Raw genomic sequence first — 22345 nt, forward strand, 5'->3', positions numbered from 1 at the left:
ACTTAATACGTTCTAGCAGGGTAAAAGTCAACCAAACAAAATCTTACCTAAAAATATGGCAAAGCACTTCATGTGAAAGTTGATTCATATAGTCCTTTGTTTCATCAGATATTGTTTCCTCAGCTATTTCATTATTCATGAGACATGTTTTAACACTTTTCTTTCGTGGACCCATTGCTGTGTTATCTCCAGTATCAAAGAGCAAATCTTCCCTCTTGATAACTTGAATTCAAAGCACCTGAAAGCAAGAAGAGACTAGAGTAGACTACAGCACACCAACTCCAGACACAGAAATTATCCCTAGAAAACCTAGTTTTGTAAAACAATGTTTATTTTAAAAAAGAAGGGTACAGACCACATTCAAATTAATAAAAACATTACACAAAATGCACAGAACATCTTTTTCTGAAGAGCAGTAGAGAATATAAAAATGCATTATTTAGAATGAGCAAAAAAATAAATAAAAATAAATAAAATCCAAGGAGTCAGGAGTTCTGGATTCTATTTTGTACTGTTGCTTCCTAACTAATTCACTCAATTTTCCCAAGCATCAATTTCTTTACCTGTAAGGTAAGATAGTTAAACTAGGTAACAAAACCCCTTCCAGTTCTGGGATCTCCTTATTCTAGGACTGCCCCTCACAAAGAAGGTAGAAGAGAAATGTTGGGTTCTAGTCCTGATCTGCCAAACTACTTTTATGAACTTGAGTCACCTTTTAATTCTTCATTTTCCGACCTATAAAGTGAGGGTAAGATTAGACTCTACCAGTGGGTCCCAGGCCCCTTTATAAATCTGATATGAACTACAGACCTTCTGCTCAAAAACTAAACACTATTTACGTACAATTTCAGATGGAGAATAAAATCACCCCTTTCCCTCTCCTGTAAACATTAAGGAGCAAAGGTTAATTCTCTTTTGTGTCAAATGTATGGTTTGTCTGTGTTTTAAATAAGCTTTGGTGACAGAGGAAGAGAGGGGAGGGAGAAAAAGGAAGGGACGGAGGGTAGATGGAGAATTAAAGTCAGATGAGCAAGCACTCAAAGGGCTTTGTTTTATTTTATTGGTCAGGTTAAGAGGGAACCATATAAAAACAGTGTCCTTTAAATAGCATTATCAACTATCACTGGTAAAATTCTTAAAAATGATTTGGACTCAAACTCAGAGAACTCTAGATCAGAGCTTAAACTATATCATGCTGCAGTGATGCACAGAAGTGCAGTTCCAAACCAGTGCATCTCTAGGAATAGTATCTGTTCCATTTCATGTACCACCTTTTCCTTTTTCCTAATTATAATCCTTTACTATTAAAACTTTCTAAAGCGGACTACATGCTTCTATTTTCCTACAAGGTGAACTCAATAAAAGCTTAACCTTTTCTTGATGACCTCAGGTTATCAATATGAATATCCATTATATTCTGTGATACCTCTCCTCAGAGCTATGGAAGTCTGTGGAGTTCCTGGGGATTCTTTGCTTTACAAATAAATGGGAGCAAACTACATGGCTAAGTGAATCCTCAGATTTCCTGTGCCTGTGTGTGTTCTGGTCTCTTCCCTCACTGACAGGTCACTTGTAACTTCTCACAGGTGGCAGCATGCTCACTTCTCCCTGCATTCCACACACGCTCATGTGCACAGACACATCCCTATACCTACCTCTAAGCCCCCCTCTAATTTGTTGCCTCTTCAGCTATGGCCTAGGAAACCAATGAAATACTTTCACACAATTGTGTGCTGATTAGCATCATCAGACACCTAGCAGTACAGGCCTAAGCAATTCTGCAAAGAGTTGGTGCATGAGCTACCTTGCACCGAATTTGTGACATCTCTTTTGCCTTCTCAAAAGCTTATATGTATGTTGTCCATCCCATTTTGGTTAACAGCCTTGGGAGAAATAAAAGTTTGTACTTAGAACTCCCCACAAAAAAAGTTATAAATATACTCACCTGTTTCTATCACTGCCCACCTTTTCCTATTCACTGCCCTCTCCCCAGGAAAATGAATCTTTCCATCTTACAATGGCTCCCAAAACTGCTATAAGGTTATTTTGACCTCCTCCTCATGAAATCCAATAGGCTCTCTTCAAGGCTCCCCCCACCTGACCCATCTGTAGTATGGGCACTGCTAACCACTCTTTCCTTGAAATCCTCACATCATGCGACCCCCAAAGTGATATTCTCTTGGTCCTCTTCATTCCTCTATGACCACTCCTCAGTCTCTGCCAATTCACCCTAGAATCCTCTTCCGCCTGGGGCAACTGTATCCACTCTCAGCGCTTCCACTACTGCTACTACAAAGACACCTCAAAAAAAAAAAAAAAAAAAAAGAGAATCCACTTCTAGCTCCTATCTCTCTTGAGTTCTGACCTTTACTTCCTCTCAGAAACCTTCATCTCAGTATCTTGAACATCTTCAAAAATATTATGTCCAAACTGAACTCCCTCCACAACCACCACCATTCCTCTCCCAAAACACATTCACACACAGACACACACACCTACTTTCCCTACTCTAGTTTACCATATGCCCAAATCAGAAACTGTGAAATCAGCCTCAATATGTTGTGCTCTCTCACTTCCCAGTCACTTGATTGGCTATTCTTACCAATCTTACCACAAAACATTGCTCTTGCATCCACTTCCGCAGGCTTTTAGGCCTCTATCAACCCTCACCTGGGCGACTGCAATGGCTTCCTCAGTGATGTCCCCAGGGCCTGGAACAAAGCCCACCACACAATACCCACAATAAGTAATTTGCTGAATCAATGCTTACCATACCATCCTCCACATTGAAACCAGAATAATCTTTTTAAACCATTCCTGAGTGCGTATTAAGTGAAAAAATTGAGATGTGGATTATTTCAAAAGTATTACCTCATTTGTGTAAGAGAAAAAGGACAAATATGCTCCTGTTTGCATGGGACGTTTCTGGAAAGGCCCACAACAAAGTATCAACAGTGGTTACCTCTGGGGAGAAAAGAGGTTTAGGAAAGTAGTTAAGATTACTTTTCCTACTCTTCTCCATTATTTGAAAATTTAGATTTGTTTTGTATATTATACCTCTCAAAAAACAAACAAACAAAAAACAAATCAGCCTACAAGAAATCCCAGCTTCCACAGGATAAAATCTTTCCAGTCTCATCCCATGGCACCTTCCCAATCTCATCTTTCAATCCTTAACCCCTTGTCCTTCAGGACACTCGCTCCTGCCACACCAATATCCTCAGTTCCCCCAAACATTGATCTTTCATTCCTAATAAGCTATTAACTCTGACTAGAATGTCCTTTCCCTCCCTTTTTTGCCTAAAACAGCACTAATCTGTTTTCAAAATCTAGTTTAAATGTAAGTCCTCTGTGAAAACTTCTCACCTCTTTCGAGCTCCCTGTGAGACTTAACATATGCTTCTCCTATAGAAACTTGTGTAGTATTTTTTTGGCCACGTTTCGGCCAGGAAAAGGGAAAGAATCTCAATCTCCTGCATCTACGTGAAAACAAGTCTTTACTCATAATAAATCCTCAAATATCTAATGTATGAACATCCATCAGTCTTTCCATTATTCCAGGTGCATCCAGTAGCTTCAAGGCTGCTAGGAGCCACCTCATTGTCCTCTGAGCATCCTGTTTGCCACCACAGCACTCAAAGATCTCAGCAACGAGCTTATAACCCTGGCAAAAATGCAATCAGATTTTAATCCAATCAGGAAACACAAAACAAATAGCTACCTGCACCTACAAATGCCTCAACAAGACTTAACCAGTTTCGACCAATCCAACCATGGATGAATTCTCCAGCTCTCATATCTCAGCACATGCTTCACTTTTAAGAATCTTGACAGCTCTAACCTTCCATGAATACCATGTTCTTGACTTTTCATCCTGTAAGTAAAAATTTTTCTTAGCCTTTCTCCCTTCTTTTTCTTCACCAAAACCACACCACTATTTACACCCTCATCTTATGATTCTCTTTTGCTGTTCCTTATTATTTTGCAAGCTGTGATTTTGTGGGAATCAGATTTAATAGCCCCATTGTACAACCAACACTTGAATTTTTAAACCAAACAGACTGCACCTTAAATATCATTGGGTTTATAAAAGTTCACTTGTTTAGAATTCAGAAATATTTACTCACAGATATGACTTTATACAACATTACGCAGAGATCAGGTCCCTAGCAAGCCCACAAAAACCTATTTAACTTACAGTACGCATTAACACTAACTATCGAAGGGCCTAAATTAGCAGCACTAGCAAAATTTTAGGTGGAATTATATATATATACATATATATTTATTTTCTATATGATGCCTAGAATTGAAGACTTACTCATGTAGCTACCTACTTGGCAGCAAGTGTAGTGACTCCCCGGCTCTAAGCGTCTGGTGGGGTACTTGTGGAGATGAACACCAGGGTAAAAGATAAGATCTCCATCCCACATCTAGGGGGCTTAACAGATCAGGACCCACAGCCAGGGAAAGCCATCAGTCCTCTCCAAGTAGGTGTCTTAGAAATATCCAGGAGATAAAGAGTCTCCTCGTTAAAGGATTCATTTACTTGCCCTTACTACCAGTCAAACTCTATAAAGGACAACAAAATTATCTCCACTAAGGTTGGCTTCATCTTCATTGAAGTGGCTATGCCAAGAGTAACAGAGGCCTGGCAACCCTATATGAGAAGAAAACAGGATACAAGACAAGCAAAATCCAAGTGATGATGGCATCTCTCCTGTCTGTGAACCCTCTCTCTCTTAATTGCTTTTCTTTTAGCGGGATGAGGGATAAAAGCAAGTGAGAATGGGAAAGTAGCCTTCCATATCTTGGTTTCTTCCTACCCCTATATCCAACATATCACCTTTTGCCACTTGAGAAACTCAACAAGGCAGGGAAGGTGCAAAGCAGCAGTAGATTAGAAGGGAAAGAGCAAAGGAGGAAAAAGCAACAGTAGGTAAAGATGAAACACTGAAGCGGGGCTAGCAGAGGAGTTAGAGAGGGTAAGGGAGAGATGACTATAAATAATAGGTGAGTATAAATATGTGAAGAATATATTTTGCAGCACTAGGTGTTATTTCTAGGGTTAGCCAAGTTCTGGAGACTCAGACTCCAAACCTCAAAGAAATGTCATTCTGACAGAAGTATAGAATCCCAGAATGTCAAAAGCTGAAGGGGCCCTCAAAGACTATCCAGTCACACAGTTCTTAATTTTTTGTGGGTCACAACCCCATGTGAGACTATGGTGAAAGCTGCACATCCTCTCCCCAAGAGGAAAATAAAACATACCTCAGACTCATGCACAATGAATTTCATACACAATTTCAGGGGCTTCACAGACACATCAAAGCTCATCCAGAGGTCCTTACCTAAGACCAGCTCCCTCAATTTCCAGATGGACAAACAGAACCAGAGAAGGTAAGTCACTTGCCCAAGGGCACGTATTAAGTGTCCTTCAAACTTCTCAGCCTACACTACACACCTATCATCAAGTCAGGCTCCGCACCTCGGCTGTCCCTCCGCATTCCAGAGCTATGCCCCAGTACTCCAAGATGGGCTTCTGGATGCTCTGACAGAACTGATGCTGACCACACCCTGCTTCACAAATTAGGGTTTGTGGTCCATCTAATTTAGGGTCCCACACCACAGCTTTTAGCAGTCCTGGGTATCCTCCAGTCTTTCAGTGGCAGACCTTAGCCACTGGAAGCATCTTTTTTGTCTGGGTGGTGCAAGTACATTCTAAGTAGTAAGCCTGAGTTATCTATGTGTGTTCTTTAAGCCAGGGGTCCTTCTGTAATAGTTTCTCTTAGGTGTGCTCTTCTCCTTCCAACTGGCCAGTTCAAATCTCCTCTCTGCCCAAACAGAACTACACTATCCTCTATTAATTCAGTTCATTCTGTTTGCTCCCAAATTTATCCCCATCTTTTAATCCCCAACCCTTAAGGCTATCTCCACCGCTTGCAGGGGAGCACTAACATTTCCTTGCAATATCAAGTTCTTTTCCTTTTAGTCCTCTATTTCCACTGTAGAGGTTTTAACACTTACTATTCACAATTCTGAGAATGGCTGATATCTATAAAAATCCTATATAAATCCACTCCTTCACTCCCTAAATGTCACATCTAAAAACCTTCCTATACCTCTACCATCCTGCCAACATCCTCCACCATCCCTGACTTATTCTACTAATTAATCCTTTCCTCAGATCACACCAGGCCTTCCCAGGTGCATGTTTATCTCTTATTAACACACTTTACAGGGCAGAGATAAACCAACTTATCTTACAACTAACCAGAAAACTTAGGGATCTCTTGTTCTATAAAATTTTCATAATTCTGAACCAATTTCTCATTCTGTATCTAATAACAATTCTATGGAGAAACTCCTTTTCTTGATTGCTGTTATCTGCTCATCCATCTATCTCCTCTATCATTTACTGCCTACTAAGTGCTAGGTGGTGACAAAGTCTTTCTTCCCTTGAAACTTACTGTCTTAGAATGCAGACAGACTCTAACACCAGTTTCTTATAACTCAGTCATTTCCAATACTATAGTTTAAATTACCTTTCATTACCCTCATCAAAAATACCTTTCTCCCATTTAAAACTTCCCCACGTCTTCAATCATCTATCTGGTCCCTGGGATCATGACCTGAGCCGAAGGCAGACGCTTAACAACTGAGCCACCCAGGCACCCCTGGCCTTCAGGTTCTAATGCCTTTCTTTAGTTTCTATTGGCTTCAGCTTGCTCTTATCAAAATAATATTGCATGTCACTTAATCTGACCTAACATCATAGATCCTAACATCAATCATAGAGCTTTTATGTCTACCTAGGATAGCCTCTCTTGCCTAAAGAAGTGCCACACCACATCTACCAAACTGCTTAAATAAAGAACGAACAAACAAACACAGAATTTGAGTGCCAAAAGGGTCTAGGAATCATCCAGTCCAACCCTTCATCTTCTCGATAAGGAAAAGTGAGGCCCAGAGAGGTAAGCTGGCTTGTCCAAATACACAAAGTCAGAAAGTATGAGTCCTGAAGCAAGGATACAGATCTTAAACTCCAGTGCAGACTAATTTTATTTTACTATGTCACTTCACCTTACTGAAGCCTCATTTTTCCTTTTTCTCTTATGCTATGCCTTAGTGTATTTTTCACTTAAGTGTATCCCTGCAGGCATACATTCATTTAAACAAACACACACAAGGGGTGCCTGACTGGCTCAATTGGTAGAGCATGCGGCTCTTGATCTCGGGGTTTTTAGTCTGAGCCCCATGCTAGGTGTAGATTATTTTAAAATAAAATCTTAAAAAAAAATAAACACACACATACAAGTCTATATTCCTTACCCTAAGAGAACATAAGAATCACAGCACTGCAAATTTTGAAAGGAGGAAAGGACCCTCAGGGATTACCTAAACCAGTAACTGTCAGAAGTTAAAAATTACAAGCACAGATTTTTCAATCTACAGGACTACTCAATATGTAGCTTTCCACATCCCACCGCTTCTCTCCCCCAGAAAATCATGGTCTTATAGAGCCATTATTTTATTCTTCAGTTGTGCTGAGAGTATGGGAAAGAGAATGAAGAACCAGTGACCTAATCCAATGTGCTCATTTGCCAGGTGAGAAATCTCAAGTCCAGAGAGTCCAAAGGAATTTGCCCAAAGTGCCAGCAAGTTAATAGCAGGTTTAAGACAAAAAAACCAAGATCTCCCATTCTTCACGCAGTTGTGTTTTCACACTGCTGGTCTAGATTTATAAAACAAAGTCGTCAGGACAGAGCTTCCCCCTGCACAAGAACCCTCCTAAGTGGCCCTTGGCCAGTTTGGTGCCTGGAAAAATATGGTAGACATCTCTTATCAGTCAACTCCTGGCTATCCAGGAGGCAGGAAGACAAGCCTTTCAGGTCTGTCTCTAAGGAAAGACCCCTTTAAAGGGAGTTGAGAACCTGATCTCCGGAGCTAGGAGAAGCGTTAAGAGGCAACTAACATTTTCATTTTACAGATAAGCAAACTGCGCTACAGAGAGGGTAATGGAACTGGGCAAGGTCACACAGGGAGTCGGTGGCGAGGTAAGACTAGAACTTGAGGCTCCTGATCCCAGGGCTGGCCGCCTCTCAAAGATGTATTCATTGCGTCTTGCTCAGAGACCTCTCAGTACGCTGACTGCCGGTCTTCCCTAACGTACTGGCTTAAATACTGACAACGTTAAAATCGTAGAATGCGTGACGCCCGGGGTGGGATGGTGTCCCATAAATTGCCCAGGCCAACCCCCCACCCCGCCCCCCATTCTGAGGGAACCAAGACTCAGAGAGGGTTCTTTATGCTAGAATCTTCGGCCAGATCTGGACAAGGTAAGCAAACCTCTCAACCAGGGCCTACAAGGCCAAGACCCACAAACTCAATCCCAGCTCTCCCGGGAGCTCTAGGCCTGAAAGGAGCCCGAGACCGAGAGCCCAGGCGGTCGGGAGCCCGGGAGCCCCGGAGCCCCCATCCGGCCGCCTCCACCCCGCCGCCCACACCCCCGGCTCTGCCGCCCGCCGCCGGTCCCCGGGTCCACTCGGCCGCCGCCTCACCTACTCCGGCCCTCCGTCTGTTATTGTGGTTGAGAGGGAGGGAGAAGCGCGACCGACACTTCCCGCGGCCCCCACCGCCGCGGCGCTTCCGCTTCCGCCGCCGCTCGGGCATTTCCGGAGGGTTGCCTTCCGGGGCTGGGCTCGTTCCTCGTGTCCGTGTTGGATGTGGGACGCCGGCGTCGAGTCACGGCAGCCATGTTGAGTGTGGCAGTTCGTGAGGAGCTGGAGCCGGTCCACCTTACCGCGGCGGCATTGCCGCGCCGGAAGTGCTTAGAGTCGGAGGCGGGGGAGGCAGTTGCTTTTCTGTGGTTCGCAACTGAGTTCGCCGGTGTTCGGCGGCTTTGGGTAAGCTTTTGGACCTTGCGTTTGGCATTTGCAAAACGACTGCGTTCCATTAGGGATTTTTCCAGAATTCGTTTAGCTAAAAAAAGAGAATTTTTTTTTTTTTTTTTTTTTTGGAGAAGGGTCGCGGGGGACAGTTTGAAGATGTTAATGTTAAATCAGCTCTTTATTTTGGGGACGTTGTTTCTGCACGTAATTAACAGCGTTTTATACGTTTCAAAAGGCTCTCACATGAGTATCTCATTAAGAACTCCCTACCACTCTGACATATGGGCAGGAATCACTTAATCGGTTTTTTTGTTTAATGGATAAAAATTTATCTTCAGAGGTTGATTTACTCAATGTCACACAGGTGGACTGAAACGCAAAATTTTGCCCTCCACATCCCACGTTCTTGCCGCTGCATACATGTAAGTAAAATGGACTAAAATGCATAAATTAAAGTAGATACAAATAATCTTTAGGAAAGTTAGCGTGCATGAGACCCAATTTGACAAGACACAAGGCCAACTAGACGGTTCTGCCGTAGAACGAACTGAAGATGGACTTTGGAAGGGGGGCGCCGTCCTTCCTAGTCCTTTCTTGATGCCAAACCTGGTTTTTCCTCTTTCCCTACTATGGTTTGGCATTATGGGTTTCAGCTTCTCATGGCAGTCACAGTTCTAGCTATGCAATTCCAGGTGTCTTGATTTAGGGCTCTGGGAAGAAAAAGCAACAAAGCCTCATCATATTTATATACTGTTCATCTTAATCCCCACTTTCATATTACATTATTCATGTAAGTGAAAATAAAGTCCCGTTGCCATGTTAGTTGCTTCCATCGATTTCTTTCACATTTGAACTTAAATAAATCAAACAGTAAAACAAACCTTGGCTTTTTCCGTTTTCTGGATTATTTAGAAAAACAAATAGGAATTATATATGAAAGTGTCTAGCACTGAGCCTGGCATAGATACAAGTGATTCAATAAAGTTTATTTCAGTGCAAATGGGTTGAATCTTTATTTGAATATATTATTGAATGTGGTTAGCATTCCTCCTTCAGTAAAGAGTACTATGGTGGGACCAAAATACTCACAAATAAGATACGTTTCCTACTTCAAATTTAGAAGGGAAGCAAAAGCTTATGTACAAATACTTTTATAAATGCTGAATAGAGATGTTTTCTGAGTGCTATGAGTGCCTGCTGTCTATAAGTAGACTTAAAAACTAGTTTTAACATTCTTTTTCTAAGATTTTATTTATTCATTTGTGGGGGGCGGGGAGCAGAGGGAGAGGAACAAGCAGACTCCCTGCTTAGTGCAGAGCCAGACGTGGGGCTCAGTCTCAGGACCCTGAGATCATGACCTGAGCCAAAATCAAGAGTTGGACACTTAACCGACTGAGCCACCCAGGTGCCCCAGTTTTAGCATTTTAAGGTAGAAGGTGTGCATCCCTTTACCTCCAAGATTTTTTTGTTCCTTGGTGATGTGGGTTTTTATTAGAGTCCTGAGCTAGTGTTCCCTGCTCTCATACAGTAGCATCATCAGGGAAGCTCTTCCCTCTACAGAGAAATCTGCCCTATACTAAATGGCTCTGAACCACTGTGGGTTTTTTTTTTTTTTTAATTCTTACTCCCTGCTTTTTAATTAATTTTTTAAAGATTTTATTTTTATTTCATTCACGAGAGACAGAGAGAGAGGCAGAAGGAGAAGCAGGCTCCCCCGAGGAACAGGGAGCCTGACGCAGGACTGGATCCCAGGACCCGGGCGCTTAACTGAGTGAGCCACCCAGCCACCTCTTAATTAAAATTTTAAATACCTCTTACTTCTCATACTCCCATAGGTTCTAGCACCAGCCTCTCTTCTCCCTTGAAATGTCTTAGGCCCTTAAATAGGGGCTGAACATTTGTTGGAAGGTCTTAACACTTAAGAGAACAAGCTCTGGTTGAGGATAGGGGACAGGGTTTGTTAGGTCCCCTTATGGCTATGGGGCCTGTGTAATGCAAAACTGCAGGAGGTACCATGCACATTGGGGTCATCCACATTACGCTTGGAGTCAAGTAATGTGGCAGAACTCAGCTATGAATTAAATACAGGATTTTTTGAGAATATATCCTTCTATAGCTGCTTCAGCTGAGAAACTGTGTATTCAGTGGTCAGCAATGCAGGCTTTACAATTTTAGAAGTTTAGAAAGATCTGCTTCAAGTGTGAGTTCCTCTGCTTACTGGCAGAGACCATGAGCAAGCATTTCAATTCTCAGCTTCAGGTTTGCCAAGTAAAAATGGACATCATTATGGTACCTACATAATAAACCACAGCAGAATTTAGTGGTTAAACACAATTTGTTATTCTGTGGGTTGACTGGATTTGGCTGGGTGGTTCGAGCTTGGGGTCTCTTACACATTTGCAGTCAGATGTCAGCTGAAACTATAGTTAACTTCAGGCTCAAATGAATGTCATGTTATTGGCTATTCAGGCTGGAAGCTCCCTAGGGGCTCAGCTAGAGCTATCCAACAGAGTGCCTGCACATGGCCTCTTTCTCTGGTTTGGGTTTCTCACAACAAAGTGCTTGCTTAGGGGGCTCTCAGAGACCATAAATGCAGAGAGTGAGCTGTTCCAAGCAGTAAAGTAGGACTTATGATCTAACCTTGGATCCCAGAAGTTACTTCTGTCACAGTCTATTGGTCAAGAAGACACTAAGCCAGCCTAATTTCAAGGGGAAAAGAGTAAGACTCCACCTCTTAATCGAAGGAGTAGCAAAGAATTTGTGGCCATCTTTAATTTACCACACTACCTCATTTATTTGTTTTTAATTTATTTGGACATACGTACGTTTTATTAGCACAGGTAACAAAAAGAAAGCCTGGTAACCCCACCAGTACAAATAGTTTTGAGTCTGCATGTGAATCATTCTTTACATGCTTTTTAATTGTGTAAAAATATACATAACATAAAATTTACCATCTTAAACATTTTTAAGTGTGGACTTCAGAGGCATTTAGTATATTTACATTGCCATGCAACAATTACTACCAGCCACCTCCAGAACTTTTTTTTTTCTCTTCCCAAATTGAAACTCTATACCAGTTAACTCCCATCCCTGCCCACCCCCCAGCCCCTGGCAACTATTGCACTTTTTGTCTCTAGATACAAATCATATTATTTTTTGTCCTTTTGTGTTTGGCCACTTTCACTTAGCATAATGTCTTCAAGGTTCATCCCTGTTGTGTCATGTGTCAGAATTTCCTTCCTTTTTAAGGTTGAATAATACTCCATTGTATGTATATACCACATTTTGTTTGTCCATTCATCCATTGATGGACATTTGGGTTGTTTCTACCTCTTGGCTGTTGTGAATAATGCTTCAGTTACCATGAGTATGCAAATATCTCTTCTAGATCTACCCTTCCATTCTTTCACATATATATCCAAAAGTGGATTGCTGGATCATATGGTAGTTTTATTTTTAATTTTTCCATTCAGCTGCACCATTTCACATTCTCACCAGCAGAGCACAAGGATTCCAATTTCTCCACATCTTTGCTCTCTTCTGGTTTTTTTTTGTGAGGAAATATTTGTAACCCACTTAGTGCCTGGCATGCATCAAAAACTCCACAAAGCTTAGCTGTTATTATTTGACTGTCCAGAGCCCTCTTTTCTTTCCTTCTCGCCTATAGTTGAAGTTGCAAGGGCTGAACTCTTAGCATGTGGTATTTCTGAAGTTCATTTTCAAAGCATTTTACACTTTCCCAAGTTACATAAGGAAATGCTAAGGAAGGATATTGTACATAGGTATATGCATAGAGAATTGTAGTTTCAAAACCAAACACAAGGTGGTAGATTAGGAAAAAAATCCAAAAATATAACAACAATAAAAAAAACAAAACAAGAGAGAATGAAGGAAGGTAGGAAGAGAAAGAGAAACAGGAAAAGGAAAAACCTGCATGGGAGGCTTTTGTCAGCCTGAGCTCTGAGTAAAGCATTAAGCAACAAGGCCTTTGCTTTTTATTTTTATTTTTATTTTGGACCAGACTACACCAGATCAAAGTTATGTCACAGGAAAGTGAAAAGATTGAGGATGAAACTTAAGAAACTAACAAGCTTTAGGGACGCCTGGGTGGCTAAGTCGTTGGGCATCTGCCTTTGGCTCAGGTCATGATCCCAGGGTCCTGGGATCAAGCCCTGCATCAGGCTCCCTGCTCAGTGGGAGGCCTGCTTCTCCCTCTTCCCCTGCCTGTGTTGCCTCTCTTGCTGTCTCTCTCTGTCAAATAAAAAAATAAAATCTTTAAAAAAAAAGAAAAAAGTGACAAGCTTTCTTTTTACAATTACTTGTGTTGTGTTTTCCCTGTCACTACCTCTAGGGCAGGTCTTTTAGCCTGATCTCTAGAGATATCGGAGCACAGAAGTTACTCTTTAGAAAATTGTTTGAAATGTCAAGAGCTATTTACGTTCAGTCGACATTTATTAAAAAGATTTCATGGAACCTGGGAATATATTAGACACTAGGGTGGCAGAGATGACCAGGAACCAGTCTCTGCTCCTAGGCAGGCTGGGAGACATGTTCTGAACAAAGAACACTTCAGGGGAATGCCAGGATGCCCTGCAGCACAGCGGGCACCCAGTGAGTCCAAGCTGTTTGCAGCTACACTTGAAATAACTGCTGAGCACCCTCTTTAACTCACTTTTCCTCCCACTATGGGCTTCTGTGTCACTGCTTCTTAATTGTGTCCCTGTCTCAATCGTCCTGGCTCTAGCCTCTCCCCTGCAAAGTCTTACTTTGATTGTGTTTGTTTTGGTTTTGCATTCTTTTAATCACAGTGTCACTCTACCGGTCATTTAAATACATCATCACATTTAATCCGATGAATTCTGTGACCTACGTACCGCTTACGCCGTTTTATAAACAATGCAACTCAGGTTCAGAGTGGTTAAGTTTTTTGCTAAAGTTCACACAGCTAGTAAATTGCAGAGAATTATTATGAAATCTGAGCTATCTAACTTCAAAACCCATATTCCTCATTACTAAATGGTACACTCTTGTAATTTTTTCCTCCAAATGAAAATCTGATTAATCTTCCTAAAGCATACTGTGCATTATAATGGCTCTTTTGTGATTGAATTTTTAACCTTCATGTATACATTTGTAACTTGTCAATCAGATGTCCAAGGCCCAATACACATTGGTTGTGGCCTACCATTTAAATCTCGTTTCCCTTCACAGTGTGTTCCAGCTGCACACGGGAGTCCCTGTTTGCCCTTGCATACCCTGTGGCTCCCCCTCATGTTAGCTGAGTGAGCAAGTTACCTCCCTCTAAGTAGAAGGTGAATCAGTGTCGTTCAGCTATTACAAGGAAAGAAATGGAAGATGGGCCCCTAGGTGGACCCAGTACTGCAACAGAAACTGATGGTCCTTAAATTCCAAAGATAACAGGGAGAGAACAGTTGTAATTTTTTAAAACATTACATTTTGGGCCTCACGTGGTTCATTCATTCAATATATATTTCCTGAGTGCTTGCTCTGGGGTCAGGCATTGGACTAGGTGCAAGGAAACAACTGTGATGGCAAACCTTCCATTTGGTAAGGGAAGACAGATAAATAAGCATAGAGGTGAATTGGTTTCTCAAAATTGAACAGATGTGGGGGGTGGGTACACAGTTAAGTTTTATTGAATGAAGGAATTCATGAATGAATGGATAAATCTAATACACTCAATTTTTCCTTTTAAGTGCTTCAATTGCTTCATAAACAAAACCAAATAAATAAACTTTATAATTCTATTCAAGTAAACATATAAGTATGGCAAATGACAACTTCTCAAAATGCCAGTAATATTTATTTTTATTTATTTATTTTTAATTTTTTTTGAAGATTTTATTTATTTATTTGACAGAGAGAGACACAGCAAGAGAGGGAACACAAGCAGGGGGAGTGGGAGAGGGAGAAGCAGGCTTCCTGCGGAGCGGGGAACCCTATGCGGCGCTCGATCCCAGGACCCTGGGATCATGACCTGAGTCGAAGGCAGACGCTTAATGACTGAGCCACCCAGACACCCCACCAATAATATTTAGTTTTAACAAAATTCTTATTCTTTCAACTTAAAATTCTAAGTTTAAATCAATACTCAATCAAAAACTTTGAATTAGAATAAGATTCATTCCATTCTATTCTTTAATATGCTGTATTTTCTTAAGACATATTTATGACATTTATAGATTGTTTCTGAACACATAATAGTAATGTAGATATAATTCATATCTTCATTTCTATATTTACATTGAATCTTTGGGGGATTATAAGACACTTAATCATGTAAAAAAAAACTCTGTTTCCTATGTCTGGGGATTGTAGTTGCATATTAATTGGAGGTGTGTTGGACTGGATCCCAGTATTCCCTTCTTCCCACCCCCACCCCTTTTCCTTTTGGCTCATGAGCAGTAAGGACACTTGACTGGGGAGGTAGCAGCCATTATCTCCTCATGTAGATGAAGTCTGTAAGAGAGATGATAAAACCAGCACTTAAAGACTAGCAGAGGGTAGAGATGGACTCCTGGTATTGTTTAAGTCTGTGGCTGCGCTTGAGTTAAGACCCACCCTGAATTCTCCTAATTGCATGAACCCACACTTTTCTTATTTAGCCTAAGCTAAGTTGCAGTTGGATTTTCATCACTCTTTTTTTAAGATTTATTTATTTATTTATATGAAAGAGAGAGAGAAGGGAGGGACAGAGAGGGAGAGGGAGAGAGAGAATCTCAAGCAGACTCCATACTGAACACAGAGCCCAACACGGGGCTCAATCTCACGACCCTGAGATCATGACCCAAACCTAAACCAAGAGTGGGATGCTTAGCAAACTGAGCCACCCAGGTGCCCTGGATTTTCATCACTCTTAACCAAAAGAATCCTGATATATTTCCTATGATTGCTAGCCATTGTCCTCCCTTATTGTTTCAAACCTTTACAAAACATTTGTTATCCCAAATAGCCTTGAAAGTGCTTGAGGAATGAAGGAAGATGGGGAAGGCCTCACTTGTACCAAAGTGGTAGGGAGTGAGGCATCAGTATCAGGTGAAACGAGAAGCTGATGGAGAACTCTGCAAAATTAGAGATACAGAGCAAGTAGTAAAAACATAAATGCCCTGGGGTCCTTTTACCAAACTTCCCATGGTTTGTGGAATGGGAAGTCAAATAATTTTGTATGTGTCTGAAAGCCTGTTTGAAAGCATGTTTTCCAGAAGGCTTAGATCTCTAGGTGACATTTCCTTGCTTTCTACCAAAATAGTAAAGTGTTATTATGATACAAAAGGGCTAAATAGTTAATTGTAATAAGGCAAAAAAAAAAAAAAAAAAAATAGCAGGGGATTGAGTTTTGCACAGGCCTGAGGGCAACCTCAGATTCAGGGGAGGAAAGATGGCATCCAGAAAGGATAGTGTTGACGCATCTGTTGTTTTTGCTTGATTTTCATTCATTTATCCTGGCAATAGTGCCTCAATATTCCTTTGGGGAATAATTCTTTATCCTCTTCTAGTCCCTATAGAGGGGCTGCATCACCCCCGGCTCCTGTGGTGTCTTATAATTCAGGCCATTTCAATGAGCATTAAGCATGTCTGTAGCCATAGCTTGTAGACTGATTCGGGAATCTTATTCCAACTAGTCTAATAAGCCTCAAATCATTTATTAGAAGTTTTAGGAAAGGAAAGCGGCCTTCTACTGAAACTGTTAAGTCTAGAACTGCTTAGATCTGTCACAGGGATGAGGGTGGGGTGGGGTGGTTAATGTCTATCTGAAAAGGAAGACAACATCAAGGAAAGCATGGATGGATCCCCAAAACGGAGAGAAAAAATTCTGGCAACTTTTTCTGAAACTCTCATCTAGCCATATCTGAGTTCAGAGATTCCTCTTGACTTGTCAAGTGTAGGGACCATAGAGATTGCCACACACACACTTTTTTTTTTTTTTTTTTTACTTCAGTCACTTTGAGTTGGATTTTCTTTTGGGTGTTACTCTTCCAAAGAAGTTGGTTCTATTACATGTGGTTTCCCCACTAGAGGGTGTAGTTCACTCACTGTGCTAGGAGCAAGCCTCCCCCCCCCTCCCCCCCCCCCGGAGAGGTAATGCTAGCAGGCTGGCATTTACAGTCAGAGACACCTGTTGGGAACATTGCAGGGTCCCAGCCACAGAGCTTACCTCCCTCACAGGGCCCTTGGCTTAGAAGGACTGGGAGAGCAGTCAGATGACGAAGTCATGGCTACAGGCGTAGGAAATGGGATAGGACTAAAGGTATCAGGTGAAGACTTCATCTCGAGAACCATGAAACCTCCTTAGTCTTAAAAAGGAAAATGGGTTTTGTCTTCCATGACAAGTCTGATTAACAAGGCATGCCTAGATTGTTACGTTGAGAAAGATTTTGAGGCCCCACAGAGCCCAGTGGAGTGGACTGATACCTGGTGTGGGCACGGGGAGAGGCAGTTTTGGAGATGGTACTTTCCGTCTATGGGTGAGATGTTTCTCAATAGGAGTACTACTGGCATTTTGGATGGGTCATTTCTTCACTGTGTGGTGCATTACAGAGCCTTAGTCCACTGAATGATGGTAATACCACCCCAGTCTTTCTGATAAGCAAAAGTCACAGACACATATTTTAATGGCTCTTATGAGAATAGCACTACTCAACTTAAAAATCATTAGGTTTGACCAAGAATGACCTGACTTGGATTTACCTGAGAAATGAACTACAGCTTCTTAAATTCTTTAAGGGGGAATAAATGAGTTTGCTTTGTTTTGTTTTAGATCCTGAGATCAGACTGAGCTTGCCATCAGTAGGGGATAGTGATTGAGAATGGGGATGGAAATGACGAGTCTCCAGACAAGGGAAGAAGATGCTCATGGAGACAGGGAGTCAAGTAGAACCTGACAGGAGGTGATTCACATGTCATTCTGGGTTGAGGAAAGCGTATGGAGAGCCTGACCTGTGGGGAAAGGAGTATTTGGTTAGAGGTTAGTGTCATTTGGGGTATCCTCATCTCACTTTAGGGTTCCATTGTGTTTACGTGTCTCTTTGGTCAGTGTTGTCTTTATATGACTGTTCTCAGAGAGCTGCCCTCCACTTTGTATGTCTGAATCCACCGAATAATATCTGTCACCTTCAATTATTTTTGGAACAAGGTATCATATGAGTCAATGAATGAGAAAATAAATGAATAAAATATGAAGGGGGGAAATCGGAGGGGGAGGTGAACCATGAGAGACTATGGATTCTGAGAAACAAACTGAGGGTTCTAGAGGGGAGGGGGATGGGGGGATGGGTTAGTCTGGTGATGGGTATTAAAGAGGGCATGTACTGAATGGAGCACTGGGTGTTATATGCAAACAATGCCTCATGGAACACTACATCAAAAACTAATGATATAATGTATGGTGATTAATATAACATAATAAAATTTTTAAAAAATATTCCCTATCCCTTAAGGGTTCAAGTATCACCTATTTTCATATTCTTCATGCCCCTCTCAATGCCTTAAAAGAGAAGTGAGAAAAGAGGGCTTTGAACAACAGGCATGATATGGTTGCCACTTTCAAGTTTTGCATTTCTCAACGCCCTCCAGCTGGAGAACACCAGGAACATTTGAGTTGAACAAGTTGGGTTTATGATTTATTGCGGAGAGGGAGAACGCACATGAGAAGCCATAGGGCAGCTCAGTAAAAAGAGATTAGAAAAGATTTATTGTAGGATTTGGGATTATTAAATTAATTTGGGGAAAATTTAAGGAGGACTGGCTTTGCTCTAGATTGCATGCCCTCAGGAGTGGGATATTTCTGCACTTTGATGTCTTAGAAAGTCTTATTTAGAAAGAGGGAAGAATAACCAAAGGCTAACGTTGTAATTGGTAGAGAAGTGGCAGTCACTTACATTAGTTTAGTTAGGGGATGTTTGGTATTTTGTAGTTTGCATAATGTTCACGTTTTGCCTTTGTTCAGGTGTGGTTATGGAGTGGTACTGTCTTTGTCTTGATTCATTGTGGCTTTGCTGGGTGTTAATGTTCTATGAAATTGTTTATGTTAAACAGAACATCAAGGCCTAGCTGTGAGGAGGAGGCTAACCTGCAGCAATCCCAAGGTTGGTGCTTAGAAGTCATGGGGTTGTTTTCTTGCCCACATATTTTTAAAGAATCATTCATTTTCTTGTTCCCTTGCTGCATTGTAAACTGCACAAGGACATAGACCTGTTTTGATTACCATTGAGGTCCCAGAATTTAACCAAATCTCTCAGTCTCGTGAGTACTTAAAGAATATTGACTGGGGGCGCCTGGGTGGCTCAGATGGTTAAGCGTCTGCCTTCGGCTCAGGTCATGATCCCAGGGTCCTGGGATTGAGCCCCGCATCAAGCTCCCTGTTTGGCTGGGAGCCTGCTTCTCCCTCTCCCTCTACTGTTCCCCCTGCTTGTGCTCCCTCACTCTCTCTATCAAATAAATAAATAAAATCTTAAAAAAAAAAATACTGACTGAATGAATGAATGAATTGTCCAATTAGCCTATCAGTCTATGAGTTGCTCAAAGTCAGGGTTCACTTTCTATTCAGCTCTGTATTTCTAGAAACCCAATTCTGGCGCATCTCATTAAAAATATCTTCAGTTAAAGAGGGACTTTCCATTAGGATAAGATTTATTGATTTTTTAAAAATAAAGTAATACAATGAATTCCACTTTTTGAAGGAAAGATGATGCTTAATTCAAATGGGTTCACTCCTGACAAAGGAAAATCACGTCATATCCCAGACTTTTTCAGTCTTTCTGCATCTTCCATTGTACTGAATTTGAAGCGTGAGTTTCAAAGCTCTAAGAGAAATTGATATAAATATTTAGAGACCATTTGTATGCAATATAACTGTCCTTCTTTCTAACCTAGCTGTATTCCAGTAAGGATTTTAAGGGAAGGGAGGCCTTGATTTATAAACACCTGACTTAAAAATAACCCATAGCTACAAAGATACGCTCTCCCCTCACTCTTCCTTCACCTTGGAGAATCCTCTATGTTGTAATCATGGTGAAAAATTATTAGAGCTTTTAGCAAATGTGTGAACCTGTATATTAAGAAGTACAGGAAGGGACAAACAATGATTCGCTGAGGTACCCTCGGGAAATTTTTTCACTTTTCTGAACCAGGATTACCTTATTTGTAAAATGGCCACAATTATGGGTACCTACTTAGAAAGCTCTTTGAGGCTCACCGTGAGAGTACTCTATGAACTGTAAGCAGGAAGGATTTTTATTGTTGGGGGCAAAGGACATAGGGGTCAAGAGCAAGCTAAAGACAGCAATGTGGAAAACATAGATGAAGATATTTACCCCTTTTGGCCAAATACAATAATAACAGCAAGCCAATGACTACATTTTGTTCTAAATTATAGTCAGTGGGCTTTTGCTATTGCATTTTTCATGAAAAAGTGGTCCATTTTTTATTTGCTTTTTTAGGGATTTATTTATTTTAGAGAGGGGGGAGGGGCAGAGGGAGAGGGAGAAGGAGAGAATCTCCAGCAGACTGCCCATTGAGTGCAGAGCCCCCAGTGGGGCTCCATCTCACAGCTCTGAGATCATGACCTGAGCTGAAATTAAGAGTCCGGTGCTTAACCAGCTGAGCCACCCAGCGCCCCCCAAAAAAGTGGTCCATTTTTAAAAAAAAATTTAACACTAGCCACATAGGAGCTACTGGGCAATGACAAAAATGTTCGTCTTCTTCAAATACTTCCTATTTGACATTGGGCAACAATTAACTTTGGAGTCTTTTCTTTTTATATGTAAAAAAGGGAATAACTGTATTCCTGCCTACAGAGCAGTATTAGTGTGGATCTCACAGGGGCCATGTTTGGGCAAGTGCTTTCTAAGCTGCGGCAGCTTTATGATCTTGTATTATTTATGGTAATAGTATATTTTTCCCTAGCAGTGTCACGAATTTATGAGGTGCTTAGTAATATTCATGAGACAAATTGATAAATATGAGAAATTATTCTGAAAAATCCTAAAACTCTAGCCAAATATAAGATTCTAATCGTGAGATAGGATAATGCAAAGTTTAACTTGAAGGCTCTGGCTATCAGATTTCTAGACTCATCTCTTGGTTTCTCCCCTTGTGAGCTATGACATCTTGGGTATGTCCCTAAATTACTCTAAGCCTCAGTTTCATCATCTATAAAATGGGAGTGAATACCAATACCTCCTTCACAGGATCCTTTTGAATACTGAATAAGATAATTACTATGTAGTAGCATGCACAGTGCCTGGCTTAAAATAAGCACAAAAGTTACATACATTTATTCTTAAGTTTTCAAAAATCCCCATCCTGTATTCTCTTTAATATAGTCTATATTTCCATGTATATGTAATGGAATATATTTTTCAAAAGACTGATCATACTGTATATATCATTTTATATCCTCATATTTTCCCCTTTTTAAATTAACATTGTATTGTGCTTATTTTTAGAAAACTAAATACGTAATGTCTAGTAAAATTTCTTTTTATTATATATGGCTTAAAAAGGATGAGCCTTTAAGCAAAATGTTCAGCCAGAGGTCTTTGGTGTGCCCAAGCAGATCAACCTTCCGACTGCCCCAGGATGCAGAAATAAAGTACTGGCAGAACCTGAGTTACAACCAGAAGGATGGAGGGAGACACATATGCAGGCAGTGTAAAGTTGTGCTTGGTCCCCTCATCTTATCATGAATGTGTCCTGGCCCCACATTTGGAATGCCTCGAAAATCTGAGAAGAAAGAAACTGCAGGTTAAAGGAGATAAATGTGACAGCTGGGGACTCAGGTAATTCTTATGTGTGAATTGTCTGCAATGGCCAGGCATGAGAAGCAGAATGGATTTCTCAACTGGACCGGGACAAAGAGAAGATTGGCAGTAGGACATAAGTGTACTAAACATCGGGGAGATGGACATTGACAAGGATATTTAAGTGGCAGTGTGCCACAATAGGAAAAGGAACAGATTTTATCGAAGAAAATTGTATTTCCCTCCAGTACTACTAATGTCTTTGAATTTGTCTGAGAACAATTTGGAAAATGAAAAACTTGGAAAATATTAAATTTCTTTCTAGCAAAGTCAGGCGGCATTGGAGCATTGATATTTATAGAATTACCATAAACAGTGACACAATTGCTTTCCAGGACTGTTTCCCAAGAAATACTGACTACAGTTATACTACAAATTGTTGAAACCCATCATCTATTATTAGAATATTTAATTTTTTCCTCGTATGTTACTCTTAAAACTATTATGCTGAACGGATCTGTACATTATTCTTTGACAACACCTTTAAAACTTTCTAAGGATAGGACCCAGAATAGCCAAAACAATTTGTAAAAAAACAAAGTTGAAGAATCTACCCTTCCCAATTTCAAACCTTATGGCAAACTTCAGTAATCAAGACAGTGTGATACTGGCATAAGGATGGATATACAG

General features: G+C 40.9%; 2 protein-coding genes across 15 annotated transcripts in view; one reads left to right on the forward strand and one right to left on the reverse strand.

The window, feature by feature from the left end:
* FBXO38 (F-box protein 38) overlaps positions 1-8675 on the reverse strand; it is a 54426-nt gene extending 45751 nt beyond the window's left edge. For 4 of the 11 annotated variants that reach the window (XM_045903368.3, XM_045903341.3, XM_064596696.1 and 1 more), the window contains exons 1-2: positions 8562-8674; positions 48-238 (exon numbers count right to left, since the gene is read on the reverse strand). In XM_045903368.3, coding sequence (XP_045759324.1) covers positions 48-175 — 128 coding nt within the window. In that variant the 5' untranslated portion in view covers positions 176-238; positions 8562-8674. Of the gene's footprint in view, positions 1-47; positions 239-2611; positions 2712-2871; positions 2965-8561 lie in introns of all 11 variants that reach the window. The other 7 variants (XM_064596692.1, XM_064596690.1, XM_064596694.1 and 4 more) reach the window with 7 other exon arrangements.
* Positions 8676-8751: 76 nt separating this feature from the next.
* LOC123863624 (sperm-associated acrosin inhibitor-like) overlaps positions 8752-22345 on the forward strand; it is a 115209-nt gene continuing 101615 nt past the window's right edge. For 3 of the 4 annotated variants that reach the window (XM_064596698.1, XM_054504081.2, XM_054504085.2), the window contains exons 1-2: positions 8752-8906; positions 9256-9313. The gene's annotated coding sequence lies outside the window, so the exon portion shown is untranslated. The remainder of the gene's footprint in view (positions 8907-9255; positions 9314-22345) is intronic. The other variant, XM_054504086.2, reaches the window with a different exon arrangement.

Source organism: Mirounga angustirostris, unplaced genomic scaffold (genome assembly GCF_029215605.1).
Source record: "Mirounga angustirostris isolate CCGP_5_RB_7025 unplaced genomic scaffold, mMirAng1.0.hap1 SCAF_7, whole genome shotgun sequence".
Classification (NCBI taxonomy): domain Eukaryota; kingdom Metazoa; phylum Chordata; class Mammalia; order Carnivora; family Phocidae; genus Mirounga; species Mirounga angustirostris.